At 34.6% G+C, this 15,713-nt stretch overlaps 1 protein-coding gene across 1 annotated transcript in view; it reads left to right on the top strand.

The window, feature by feature from the left end:
* Window positions 1-15,400, top strand: part of LOC143251890 (transient receptor potential-gamma protein-like) — a 46,431-nt gene extending 31,031 nt beyond the window's left edge. The window contains exons 10-14 of the mRNA XM_076503223.1: window positions 1,731-1,926; window positions 4,093-4,284; window positions 7,112-7,153; window positions 9,423-9,606; window positions 12,622-15,400. Of these exons, the coding sequence (XP_076359338.1) occupies window positions 1,731-1,926; window positions 4,093-4,284; window positions 7,112-7,153; window positions 9,423-9,606; window positions 12,622-13,592 (1,585 nt within the window). The 3' untranslated portion in view covers window positions 13,593-15,400. The remainder of the gene's footprint in view (window positions 1-1,730; window positions 1,927-4,092; window positions 4,285-7,111; window positions 7,154-9,422; window positions 9,607-12,621) is intronic.
* The last annotated feature ends 313 nt before the right edge of the window (window positions 15,401-15,713 follow it).

The following is a 15,713-nucleotide window of genomic DNA, read 5'->3' as shown; positions in this document are numbered from 1 at the left end:
TGGGTATGTCATGTAATACTGTTGTACATTAACGTAAAGTTCACACATTAACTCTGGGTATGTCATGTAATACTGTTGTACATTAACGTAAAGTTCATACATTAATTGTGGGTATGTCATGTAATACTGTTGTACATTAACGTAAAGTTCACACATTAACTCTGGGTATGTCATGTAATACTGCTGTACATTAACGTAAGGTTCATACATTAACTCTGGGTATGTCATGTAATACTGTTCTACATTAACGTAAAGTTCATACATTAACTGTGGGTATGTCATGTAATATTGTTGTACATTAACGTAAAGTTCACACATTAACTCTGGACATGTCATGTAATACTGTTGTACATTAACCTAAAGTTCATACGTTAACTCTGGACATGTCATGTAATACTGTTGTACATTAACGTAAAGTTCATACATTAACTCTGGGTATGTCATGTAATACTGTTGTACATTAACGTAAAGTTCATACATTAACTGTGGGTATGTCATGTAATATTGTTGTACATTAACGTAAAGTTCATACGTTAACTGTGGGTATGTCATGTAATACTGTTGTACATTAACGTAAAGTTCACACATTAACTCTGGGTATGTCATGTAATACTGTTGTACATTGACGTAAAGTTCATACGTTAACTGTGGGTATGTCATGTAATATTGTTGTACATTAACGTAAAGTTCACACATTAACTCTGGGTGTGTCATGTAATACTGTTGTACATTGACGTAAAGTTCAAACGTTAACTCTGGGTATGTCATGTAATACTGTTGTACATTAACCTAAAGTTCATACGTTAACTCTGGGTATGTCATGTAATACTATTGTACAAACAACAGTACTGACTGGATAATCTAATATAATACCGACACAAAGTACAATAAACACTACCTGGTTGATGATGTAACATAATACCGACACAAAGTACAATAAACACTACCTGGTTGATGATGTAACATAATACCGACACAAAATACACACAACACTACATGGTTGGTGATCAAATACAATACCGACATAAAGTACACACAACACTATCTGTTTGGTGATCTAATATAATACCGACATAAAGTACACACAACACTACCTGGTTTGTGATCTAGTATCATACCGACACAAAGTACAATAAACACTACCTGGTTGGTGATCTAATACCGACACAAAGTACAATAAACACTACCTGTTTGGTGATCTAATACCGACACAAAGTACAATGAACACTACCTGGTTGGTGATCTAATACCGACACAAAGTACAATGAACACTACCTGGTTGGTGATCTAATACCGACACAAAGTACAATGAACACTACCTGGTTGGTGATCTAATACCTACACAAAGTACAATGAACACTACCTGGTTGGTGATCTAATACCGACACAAAGTACAATGAACACTACCTGATTGGTGATCTAATATAATACCAACACGAAGTATACACAACACTACCTGATTGGTGAGGTAATATAATACCAACACGAAGTATACACAACACTACCTGATTGGTGATGTAATATAATACCAACACGAAGTATACACAACACTACCTGATTGGTGATGTAATATAATACCAACACGAAGTACTGAAAACACTACCCTCATATCTGTGTATACACTTGATATAACCCTCATATCTATACACTGGATATAACCCTCATATTCTGTTTTTGTTGGGTTTGCTCTTATGATTGATATAACCTTCATGTTCCGTTTTCTATTACAGCGTGTTTGAATCTTCGCAGACTTTGTTTTGGGCAAGTTTTGGTTTGATAGATCTGGACAGCTTCGAGCTGACCGACATTAAAAGCTACACCAGATTTTGGGGCATGCTGATGTTTGGAACTTACTCCGTCATCAATATTGTTGTCCTATTAAACCTACTTATTGCCATGATGAATCACTCTTACCAGATGATTTCGGTAAGCTACATCCGGCTTCTAGCCTTGAAGTATTGAGATGTGAAAAGGTTACTGTGAAGTCAGGAAATGATCGTTCATAAATGTCGAACAATAAAACTGATCTTCCCTGATTCATGCTTTACGTGAATAACACAAGTTTATCTCTGTAGTTCTTATAAAGTCAGCTAGTTGGTAGTATCTTTCAGGAATATTGTTTTCTCTGAGATTGCGCAGTATACTTGGAGAAGAAATATCGTTAATAAGACTTCTATATAATAGAACGTTCAGCTAGGAGTTATAGATTTAACTAGTTATGGTTACAGATAAACAGGATTAGTGGAACTATAATTTGTAACCAGTTAACCAGATGTAATACAACCCAAACTGGTTTCAGTTATCCACGGTAGCTATACCTAAAACTTGTTACAGTTAAACAGGTGCGATATAACGAAAAGTGGTTACAGGTAACTAGGGGTAATATAACTAAAACTGGTTATCGCTAACAAGTGGTGACATTTTTGAAACTGGTTGCAGTTAACTAAGGGTGATATAATTAATACTGGTTACAGTTAACCAGGAGTGATATAACTAAAACTGGTTTCAGTTAACAAGGGGTGATATAATTAACACTAATTACAGTTAACCAGTAGTGATATAACTAAAACTGGTTTCAGTTAACGAGGGGTGATATAATTAATACTGGTTACAGTTAACCAGGAGTGGTATAACTAAAACTGGTTATATTTAACTAAGGACAATATAATTAAAACTGAATAACTAACTAGGGATGGTATAACTAAACACAACAAAGGTCATACATAGTTTCATAATATTATATAAGGTTGAGATAATAATGCCCATCAGAGTCAAGACATTTTATTTAATGTTTTCAATTTACTTAGAAAACTAGAACTGTTGTAAATACACCAGAATACTCATTCTATACATGATAAATAATATTCCTTCACACGAGAGGAACTGCATTTAGTTTTAAAATTTGTTTCCACAACTGGTGATATTTATTTTGATAATTCAATATTCAGAATAATAAGTTGGTTTTAGTGGACCTCGAGACGCCACGAATCACTTTCTAACAGTAATAGTTAAGTCTCATGTTTGATATAACATTAATTTATACGTGATGTTAGTGAAGTCTAATAATTACATTAATTTATACGTGATGTCAGTGAAGTCTAATAATTACATTAATTTATACGTGATGTTAGTGAAGTCTAATAATTACATTAATTTATACGTGATGTTAGTGAAGTCTAATAATTACATTAAATTATACGTGATGTTAGTGAAGTCTAATAATTACATTAATTTATACGTGATGTTAGTGAAGTCTAATAATTACATTAATTTATACGTGATGTTAGTGAAGTCTAATAATTACATTAATTTATACGTGATGTTAGTGAAGTCTAATAATTACATTAATTTATACGTGATGTTAGTGAAGTCTAATAATTACATTAATTTATACGTGATGTTAGTGAAGTCTAATAATTACATTAATTTATACGTGATGTTAGTGAAGTCTAATAATTAATTTATGTTGAAACAAAACAACAAATGTTTTGCTGTGTGTTTACTGAGTTTTAATGTGATTTTATTACTACATTACACAACACTTCCTTATTAATATCTTGACTATTCGTTTAGTAAGTGCTATATATGTTAATACGAATTTCATAACATTCAGAACAGTTTGTATGGTCTTATAATAATATAAAACAACTGAATTATATTGGAATTTTCCCAGAGGAATTGTTAACAATGAAGTAACTTGGAAATTTTGCTGGTTAAATAAGGGAACAGAATTGCTAACTTTATTATAACGAAAGCTTTGCTACAGACAACACCACAAAATGTAACATTTTACTATAAAGAAACAAGTAATATTTAATAATAACTGTATTCTGAACAGAAGTTTGATAATAAATGATAATTTATCGAAGTAAACGGCAGTCGATTTAGTTCAATTTGGCGTTTATGGGAAATACTGTTCGTACATGTCTTATAACAATAGTATAAATTATAAAGATGAAATGTTATTGTTCTTTTTTTTTTTGGAAGATTCTGTTTTGTCGCGTTTTTTTCATAGATTTTATAAAAAAAATCTTAATATATTGTAAATACTAAACATTATAAAACGTTTTTCTTCACACATGTTATTGTAAGGAGCAAGCAGACACAGAATGGAAATTTGCGAGAAGTAAGTTATGGATGAGTTACTTCGAAGATGGCGCCACCGTTCCTCCTCCATTTAATATTATTCCGACACCAAAAAGGTTTTATTACCTCGTTCGGTGGATCAGAGAGAAGATCTCTGGATACTCAAGGTCAGAAACAAAAGAAAAGAAAACAAATATGGTACGTTTTTCAAGTAATGTTTTTCATGACAAGAAGTATTGGTTAAGTATTGGTTAAACGTTGTACAACGAGTTGATTAGGGATAGTTTTACAAATGACACAAACAAGCGTGTTCTTAAGTTATTGTTTGATCATTGGTCTCCAGCTGTAGATCTCATGGAGTCTAGGATGTTTAAAACCTAATCAAGTGCCCCAAATAACCCTACTGCAGAGAAATTAGGAACGAACGTTAAGAATTATCTGATCTCCTATTTCACCCTACACTAGAAACATTTAATATATCATCCCATGGGTAAGTTTAAAAATTATAAACATCCCAAAATTATAATTAATAGTAACATCTCTCTATATCTGTTGAATACACAATTATTGATATTCGTAATATTACACTGTATCGGTAAATGTAAAAATGGTTACAATTTCAGAGCTATTAACACTAGCAAGTTCACACACAAACATTATTGACGAAACTTATTCATTACAAATGTCACAATAAACAAGAAAGTCGAAATGTTCGCTAACAGTAAAGCGAAAAGAACAAAGAACGTCAGTACGTGACTACACAAACACCAAAGAAAATGTTATCCAGTAAGATGAACCAACTTAATAAAGAGTCCTCAGAAGGCAGTGAGTCCTCTTCTAGTGTTTATGACTTCTCCGTATCTGGTCCACCTACTGGTCTTGACATTTCCCATAATATTCTGGGGCAGCACAGTCCATTCCTGGATGACTGTAGCTTTGATCTATTAACAGTCGTAGGAGCAGGTTGTCTCTCTGTCCTTCCCGGAAAATCCAATGCATGCTCCATCGGATTTAGATCCGGTAACTTATTAGAGCTGTCTAGTACCTCTAGCGTGATCCTGACGGTTTGAGGACAGGTGTCTGTCCCCTGACACATGAACTCGTCTCTGATAGGACGAGAAGCGGATAACAGGATCTTATCGTCGTAACTCCTGGTTGTCAAGGATCTTTCACTTACCACAGGGAGGTCTATTTGGTACCTTGGGCTCCAACTGGTATTCTGTAGATGAGCCCAGCATCACGAAGACTGTTACTGATCGTACCACGCTACACATACAACAGGGGCCTGATGCAGCTTATTCCAAAGCTTCCTAGCACTGCCAGTGGGGTTTCCAAGGTCTAAAACATCCCCTTGGCACATTCTGCTGTGACCTGGTGTCTGTGCCACGGTCTACTGAAGACAGGATGTGGCATCTCAACGAACTACGCCACCTTGGTCTGGATGTGGTCCTCTAGTGACAGATATGTAAACTTTACTTTCTCTAAATTAATTTTTAACAGCTTCAACGCTCTTCGTAAAAGTCAATACCAGACAAACATCCATAAATATACCATTATATTAACAGCATATATGTTTCCTAAATAACAAAACTAATATTTTACTTTACAAAAAAGTGTATTACATAAGTAATAATACACTTACAAACACTAGGTAGTAATAATGTACATAAACTTACTGACACTAGGTAGTACTAACGTACATAAACTTACTGACACTAGGTAGTACTAACGTACATAAACTTACTAACACTAGGTAGTAATAACGTACATAAACTTACTGACACTAGGTAGTAATAACATACATAAACTTACTGAAACTAGGTAGTAATAACGTACATAAACTTACTAACACTAGGTAGTACTAACGTACATAAACTTACTAACACTAGGTAGTACTAACGTACATAAACTTACTAACACTAGGTAGTACTAACGTACATAAACTTACTGACACTAGGTACTAATAACGTACATAAACTTACTGACACTAGGTAGTAATAACGTACATAAACTTACTGACACTAGGTAGTAATAACGTACATAAACTTACTAACACTAGGTAGTACTAACGTACATAAACTTACTAACACTAGGTAGTACTAACGTACATAAACTTACACTAGGTAGTACTAACGTACATAAACTTACTAACACTAGGTAGTCATTTATTGTTGTTACTATTATTTATATCTTTCAGTGGCACAACACAAAGTATCTAAGCTTACTACTCTAAAATTCTGGTTTCGATACCCATGTTTTTCGGATTAGAGATAGCCCATTGTACAGCTTTGCGCTTAACAACAACAACCAACCATTTGTGGTTTAGTTTGTATTGACTTGTGTGAGTTGGTTGGTTTGTGGTAGATGAACAGACTATTTTCCTGACTACAGTCATTGCGAATTTACACACTCAGAATATGAGTGACGTGGAATGGTAATGACTTGTTTTCCTGGATAGCTGAGTTGCATGGAGCAGTGGTCACGTCCCAGTCCTCGTGTCCAGAAGCTTGGTGTTTAATATTTAGAACATTATGGTTGTCAAGTACTAGAGGGAACAAGCCATTCTGACGTAATATATTTTGAAATGTAACATTAATATATGCTTGTCTTATAAACTGACATTTGAATTAAAACCAACATTTGATTGAAACAGATTTCACACACATCAGAACAATACTGCTAATACTTTAATTAATAAAAAGAATATAAAATCACATTAATAACATTAACGCGTGCAGTATTTCATGTGTAAAGAATTTTTTAGTTTTTCATCTTAAATTTAATATGTGTGTTTATAGTTAAATACAAAGTTACACAGGTATCAAAACCAAATTTTTAGCGTTATACGTCCACAGACTTACCACTGCGCTAGTGACTTTAAACATTTGTATTAGTAATACTGATGTGAAATAATTACACTCAAAAGAGTTGGGTGTCATTTGAACTATTGACAAACTATTCATTTTATATATTTTATATCTATCATAATTCTTATATTTACCATTTCCTGTTTGTTTTCCAATAGAAGAAAGTTAAACAAGCAAACGAACGAGATTTTCGGTATCAGGTAAGTATCAGTCTTGTAGAATCTGTATCGATATACAATTCAAAGTGATAACTGAATATTCTTAATAATACTTGTATGTAAAAGGGATTTCTTGGAGCTCACATCCCATAATAGTCTTGAAGCAGTAACCTCTTTCATATATTTGTTTCGGTATATGTTTACCTTTCTTTGTTTTTGTTTCACGAAGAATGGCTGATAGTGTGAGACCGGAACGTTGTTACAGTTATAATACTTGCTGTTGTATATATATATATAAGTAAGGCTTAGGGATGTGGGCTGAATCTAAATTAGAGTTTATTATAGTGTACAGTTTGTACCCTATTTTAATATAACTGCCTTTTACATTGTTTTAACTTTTTACAAGTATAAACAAAACGTTTTGTGTGCAACAAAACATAACTTCAAAGATAGGTAAAGGAAATACGAACCTGGGAAAGTTCCGACCTCATGACCTACCTCAACCAACTGACCAGTGCTCGTATTTATAGAGTAATAATTTGAAAGGGTATTTTATGGACATAAATTAAAAAACAACAACCAAAGAACTTCAAATTAATTTTAATAAAAACAGATTTCCCTCCATTTCATTCTGTTTAATTCATTGGTACTTTGAGTTGAGTGATTCTGGTGTACCAGTTAACCTTAATGGTACTTTGAGTTGAGTGATTCTGGTGCACCAGTTAACCTTAATGGTACTTTGTGTTGAGTGATTCTGGTGCACCAGTTAATCTTAATGGTACTTTGTGTTGAGTGATTCTGGTGCACCAGTTAACCTTAATGGTACTTTGTGTTGCGTGATTCTGGTGCACCAGTTAACCTTAATGGTACTTTGTGTTGAGTGATTCTGGTGCACCAGTTAACCTTAATGGTACTTTGAGTTGAGTGATTCTGGTGCACCAGTTAACCTTAATGGTACTTTGAGTTGAGTGATTCTGGTGCACCAGTTAACCTTAATGGTACTTTGAGTTGAGTGATTCTGGAGCACCAGTTAACCTTAATGGTACTTTGAGTTGAGTGATTCTGGAGCACCAGTTAACCTTAATGGTACTTTGAATTGAGTGATTCTGGTGCACCAGATGCACATCATGAATAGAAGTAAAAACGTGAAACACAAGAAGAATAAGCTTCAGCTTTCATCAAGACAATCAAAAAGTTTAAAACAAGAAGAAAACAATTCAATATAACAAACAAGGAGAAAACAATTCAATATAACAAACAAGGAGAAAACAATTCAATATAACAAACAAGGAGAAAACAATTCAATATAACAAACAACTCAACTCGCAACAAAAAAACAAAAACGTTTAACACAGGAACAAAATATACATTTTTTTATCGTTTGGTATTGATGCAAAAATCAATGTATATTTTTATAACTGTGCCCAGCTCAGCTAAATGGTTAGGGCTCTCGACTTGCAATCTGAGGGTCGCGGGTTTGAATCATTTTCACACCAAATGTGATCGCCCTTTCAGCTCCGAGAGCGTTATAATACTTCGGTCATTTCAACTATTCGTTAGCAAAAGAGTAGCTCAAGAGGTGGCGGTGATTGGTAGTGATTATCTGCCTTCCCTTTAGTCTTACTCTTAAATTAAAGACGGCTAGTGTACATAGCTATCGTGCAGCTTTGCGCGACATTCAAAACAAAGAAACAAAGATTTTATAACTAACTCAGTTACATTCTCTTTACTTCCAGACAATTCTAAACAACGTGGTTCGAGGATATGATGCTGGACTGAATCGCAACATACTTTTACAGTGATGTTTATAACATTGTTTTTAAGCTTATCGAATGTTTTGTTACTTGATTTCTTTTTTATCACAGTCACTGAGTGTGTCAAAGTTTTATGAGTAACTTTGCAGGAATAATAGTTGACGAAAAATTAAAATAATTACAGTAATTAACTAAAAATATTTTAAATACAAGAACATTGATAGCTTAACAACACTATTTTTATGCATACTTGAATTTGAAGCACAATTACTGTCGTTAGGCTTAGCAGCGTAAGCGAGGACGACTATTTACAATTATTTAATAAATTTGATTTACACAATAAAATTACTAATCACAATCTCCAGACAGTTTGTTTTAATAACTTCGAAACCTTTCTTTCAAAATGAACTCTTCACTGATTTATTATATTGTTATCTGTGAAAAGGTTGATGTCAGATTAAACGAGGTCGTATCACCAAAGTTTTTATTTAGTACGTACCACTACTGGGGTGCTCGACCAGTCGCCACTAACACTTACGTCTCTTCGTTACCTCCAGACTATCATGAGAAACCTGGTGCGTCGTTACATCACCAAGGAACAAAGACGCGCGGATAACGAAGGAGTCACTGAGGACGATGTGAACGAGATCAAGCAAGATATTTCATCGTTTCGTTACGAACTGATGGAAATCCTGAAAACCGGCGGGTTTAATACGACAGTAGCAAAAGGCCAAACACAAGGTTAGTAGTAGATTTTAATACTTGAAAGTTATGATAGTACAAGATTGAATAGGCTATATTAAAACGATTTTTGTGACGCATATCAGCATCACCCGCGATGTAAAACCATGTTGAAATTCCATGTAATAAAACCTACATTTTGACGTAGTTTAACGTTCCGTGAGTAGTAAAACATCACCAAAAATTGACAGCTTTTAGAAACGGTATCTAACAGCCCTTTCCAGCGTAAAATATTCATAGATTCAGTTCGTACAGATGTATTTAGATCGCGAATTTATAATTTCCAAGAGTGTGATACCTCTTGTACTCAGTGGTATTGGAAAACAAAGGAATGTGGATCAACTTTGAAAACCAGGACCACCAAGAAAGGGACCTGCAAGAAGTCATACCCTAGCCATAATAAACAAAATGCGGCGTTTGGTAAATGGCGAAAATTCAAGAACACAAAGATTAGTGTCAAAAATCATTCACGTGCCCTAAGTAACATAATTAAAAAAGTATCACGACTGGACAAATAACACAAGACACACACAAGTTCAAGAAATATCCGTTCAACTGTCAGTTACCTTAAGCAGCTGGAGAATGAATAGGGTCCCTATACCAGCCCATATAGACACATATCGGTTGAGGTGCCTGTCTTAGTATCTGTAGATTTTTTTGCGATCAGGCTGTTGAAACGGGCGCTGGGAAATCGTTGTTCTACTATACTAGATGGATTATGAAACCAAGCAGTGATTAATGGTGTGTTCTGGATATTACAGCCTTACGACAGAGGCTATGGAAACTACGCTGTAGGATTATTGTCAATAGGCGTGGTCGTCAGAGAGATCACGACCAGCCCAAGTAAAGACCCCAGTGAAGTTCCAAAATCATTTTCGTTTAAGCATCCAATTTTCTCTGGACTTCAAGTTAACTTTCTGACAATTTTTAGTCATAAAGATCTAAAGTTTGTTTTTGAAATTATATCTTTCTAGCAAGACATTAACATTTAATCTGTATCGTGTTTTTATCAAAAAAACTGGTGCTGTTTCCATTGCAGGAAATCAAACCTCGGATTTTAGTGTTATGAGTTTGTAGACATATCTCTGTCCCACCAGTGGACATTAATTTAGCAAAGCTGTGTAAATGTGTCAAATGTGAGTTTGGAGATACGACTTGAGCAGAACAAAATGAGACCAGTTAATGAAAACAACATTATGATACATTTAAAAAGAAATGATAGTCGACTGAGCTCTGTAACAAAATATCATATAAGTGGTGATAATGAATTACTTTGTTTATAATAAAATATAATGTATTTAGTTTACATCAGATTTAACACAATATAAAGCACATCTATAGTAACAAAAGATATCTATCTGAACTGAAACCAGAATGAACTTATAATTTATAATTAATTATAATTTAAAGTATTTGAAAAATACTAAAACTTAAATAATCAACGCTTTGTTTACTGCAGCCTTTACTTTAAGAGTGACTTCTTTTAGGCTCTTAACACAAGCAACCGGTGTCGTGTCACTTAACCTTTTTATAAACAGAAATCCATAACGGGCAAGTTAAGAATGCTGTGCAGTGAAATTATCATTATATTTACTGCGACATTGTAAAACATATTTCTTTATAGGAATTTATTTAAAATAGTAATAACGGGTTATTTATCTCAAAATAATTGTTTCCAAACGTAAGCAATCCAGTGACGTTTAGGCCCGGCATGGCCAAGCGTGTTAAGGCGTTCGACTCGTAATTTGAGGGTCGCGGGTTCGAATCGCGGTCGCACCAAACATGCCCGCCCTTTCAGCTGTGGGGGCGTTATAATGTTAAGGTCAATCCCACTAGTCGTTGGTAAAAGAGTAGCCCAAGAATTGGCGGTGGGTGGTGATGACTAGCTGCCTTCCCTCTAGTCTTACACTGCTAAATTAGGGACGGCTGGCGCAGATAGCCCTCGTGTAGCTTTGCCCGGAATTAAAAAAACCAAAAAAATCCAGTGAAGTTTCAATAATGTCTGCAATTTATTAAACAAGTTCGTTCTGAAATTCATCGTAAACAAAACAGCTCGTGTTTACATGACAACGATGGCTCTAATTGTTGTTAAGTTTTGACGTTTCAATAATGTAAAAATAATGTAAAACAGTGTAAAAACGATATTCGGTGTAGTGCTGTTGAAGACAACTTGTACGCTTAATCCAAAGACAAGTGTCTGAATTATCGCATACGTAATGTTATCTCGACCTTCAGTCTTCAAAAGAGTTTGTTTGTTTGTTTTTGAATTTCGCACAAAGCTAGTCGAGGGCTATTCGTTCTAGCCGTCCCTAATTTAGCAGTGTAAGGCTAGAGGGAAGGCAGCTAGTCATCACCACCCACCGCCAACTCTTGGGCTACTCTTTTACCAACGAATAGTGGGATTGACCGTAACATTATAACGCCCCCACTGCTTCAAAAGAGAATTATAATCCAAAGTCACTGAACAACAGAGGTACCAGTGGACGACCATCGTCTGGTTATCAACACATTTGTTTAAATTACTTCCTAGTTATTTATTCACTTTATATATTTAATAGTTGAAATACATGTGGCACACACACACACATATATATATATATATAGTTTCACAGACTCGAAACTCGTTATTTTAGATGTTAGTGTAAATAACAGTGAACCTAAACAGATGTGTTTGATGTTTCCGTACTGATATAAAAGCCAGTAATAAAATGATACATTTACAGGTAGATATAAATAAAAGATTATTGTCTGACGTTCAAAGTGCCGGAACTCCCTCACCAAAAACAAACAACAAAACACAACTCAACGACAAACAAACAGCATTTTTACACTAGTGGGAATAAAACTTATAAATGGTGTAATCTTTTCCTCTATTTTAAAGGAAATGACACGATAAAAAATACCTTTTTTTGAGGGGGGTAGAATTGATGGAAATAAAGAAGAACATAATTTATGTACAAGTTTTGGTAAATAATTAAATTTATCACCTTCATTTGAAATGTTGCATTTTTATAGGAGTTGGTGGAAAAAAAGGACGATTGAAGGAACGTCGTTTGATGAAGGGCTTCAACATCGGTGTTGTGGAAGGTTCATCCACATCAGAATTTAACATGGATTTCTCGAAGAAACCTAAAACTCAGAAGCAGCCCAAAGTTGGTCGCTTAATGAATGAAAAGAAAATTGCAAAAAGAAGAAAATGGCGCAACTTAGTGGAAGTTACAAAGAATGCACGAGCTGCTTTGTCCAGAAGTCGAAGTGAGGAGTCCAGAAGTGACCAGGAGTCTTCGGAGAATCAAAGCCAATGTGATGTTTCAAGTGAATCAAGTATAAGTGTTACTTTCTCGCCAGATTGTTGTAGCACAGAAGACACACAACCAAGCCAATTTCACACAAGCCCTGCAACAAAGTTAGCTCGGATAGGCCAAACCTTTAGAAGTTTTACTTTTAACCCATCGAAAATAAAACTTGTATTTCAAGATCAAAATAAATTTCCAGCATCTAGGGTTCTGTCAGCCCCCAAGTTAACTGGAATTCCTGAAAAAAATAAAACTAAGAGGACTGTTAGTGCCCCTGGATCCAGTGTTTCTAACCCTTCAGACTACCTGTCGTCTTCGTTCCCACTAAAGGTGATCTCTCCTGAACGTGACCTCTCTCCAATTCAAAGTTGCGCTGGGTCCAACACCACCACACCAAGGCCTTCATTAACGGGGGAATGGAATTACTCCCAAGTTCAAGAAACACAATTTGTAAATCAGCCTGATAACTCGAAAACACCTCTAACGATATCCTTGGGAGAAACAAATCCCATCGCTGTGTCTTCCTTCAGCAGTCCCGACACTTCTGTTCCTGGAGGCCTCAGGAATAGTTCATCATGGGAACAACCTTTGGTGACGTCCAAGAAAACTCCAAATGGTTCAATGAGTATTATATCTACCGTGTACGGAATCGAACCAGCAGACAAACAAATGTCCTTTGGTTGGATTTAACGATAGGGCTAGCATCATTATTTTTATACAGAAAGGATACAAAGACTTTGGAGATAATTTCATACGTCAGCTCCGACATAAAAATATAAATTTGGGTATTTAAAAGATATAGATAGCGATATTTCCAGTTAAGTTGTTTAAACAAAGTTAGTTTTTACAACAAAATATTTAAAAAGATAAAAAAATCTTAGGTATCGGATGTCAGTGTTTCTTAATTTCAACGCGAAAAGGGTTTTAACCACCTGTAAATATATCACATGTTATACATTGGAACAGTTGGTTATATTTTCTAACTTCAAATAGTAGCATACCAAGCTTTTAGCTCAAAATATTCAATATCCGCGTGTCAAGGGTCAACTGACCAAATACGATTTTGTTTATTTATTTGCTATGAAAATGGCTTTTCTTTCCTTTCATAAAACCAAGTTTGTTTTTGTATCACTCAGTTCCTCTGCACTAGACAGCTAAACCTCCACAGTTAACAAGAATATTTCATCTTGAATGAGACAAAAACTAGTTTGTCTGATGGTACACGTAACTAGGGTCATGATAGTTTCAAATTATGCGAGTATTTTAGGACTTTCGGTCTGCTGTCCCTTATTGTGAACATATCGTTTACAGAAAATACATATTATGAAAATGGATTCAGAGATACGATGTTTTTATAGTTTTCGTCGTAATTTTGTACATTGTGAAGTTCCTAGCCATAATCGTTTTGACATAAGGTAGAAAGAGTACACATTAACATCTATTGTATATGCACGTTGATCTACGAATTTACGTTCAGTAAAGAAAAGTGTTTGATGTTGATTAGTATATTTAGATATAAAAATCCCTTATTTAATATGTTTTGGCTTCAAATTTACATGTTAAATTAACTACAACTTAGGTGTGAGCACGGTGAAAAAGAAAAACCTTTATATTGTTTGCTTGATTTGGAGCAAAACCACATTGGGTTGTCGGTTGTATTCATAACGAATAATAGACACCAGGTTTTCTCATTGTAAGTCTGTACACTTCCACCAGGAGTCGCTTTATACTGTTTCCAGCTTTATTCAGAGCAAAACCACATTTGTTTGTCGGCTGCATTCATCAAGAAGAATCGACACCAGGTTTTAGCATTGTATACTTACACCAGGGGGCGCTTTATAGTGTTTCCAGCTTTATTTATTTACTGAACTAACTATGATTTAGTTAAACGATAAGCCTTCATATTGATTTCAGCCGTCCATTGTTTTACATTAATATACTTAGTGGTGATTATTATATGTAAGTATATTTTCTTTTATTCACTACGCGGTGTGGTAAACAAATATAATTCTGTATTCTGTTTAATCCAAATAACAACTTTGTTATTCATCGTTTGTTAAAGATTTATTAAATATACCTGAAGTTAACGATGTGAACGACATTGAAAACACTAAAATAAATTGTTTTGACCTTACGGAAGGAATAAAATTACCTGTTAAAACTGATGATTCGAAATAAGCAATGCAACCAGTTTCACTCTTTTTGTGCAAGATATTTAAAGCGACAACATTTAATATTGAATTGGAACGTGCCAATTATGTTTTTCATTTCGTATTTTTGAAGCTACGATTTTTCGTTCAGAAATAAAGATATTTTTATGCGTAAGTTTTCTTGTACACTTCTAACCAATTGGTTTGACGACGATTATTTACTTACAGATCACACAAACACAATTCTTGTAGAAGACTACCATACATGTAAAAATACCACACAATGACTATGTTCATTTTAACACATAACCACAAGAAAACAGAACGACATCTCTTTTCTCACACAACAACGCCAATTTAAAAAAATAAAAAAGCCATTACAAATAGAACGTAGAGGAAACGAAAATCGATTAACGTTTTTCACATGTTTGGTTTGTTTGGAATTTCGCGTAAAGCTACACGAGAGCTATCTGCGCTAGCCGTCCCTAATTTAGCAGTGTAAGACTACAGGTAAGGCAGCTAGTCATCACCACTCACCGCCAACTCTTGGGTTACTCGTTTACCAACGAATAGTGGGATTGATCGTAACTTTATAACGCTCCCACAGCTGAAGTGGCGAGCACGTTTGATGTGATTCGAACCCGCGACTCTCAGATTACGA

Source organism: Tachypleus tridentatus, chromosome 6, assembly GCF_004210375.1.
Source record: "Tachypleus tridentatus isolate NWPU-2018 chromosome 6, ASM421037v1, whole genome shotgun sequence".
In the NCBI taxonomy this organism is placed as follows: domain Eukaryota; kingdom Metazoa; phylum Arthropoda; class Merostomata; order Xiphosura; family Limulidae; genus Tachypleus; species Tachypleus tridentatus.
This window is presented reverse-complemented; position numbering and strand designations above follow the sequence as displayed.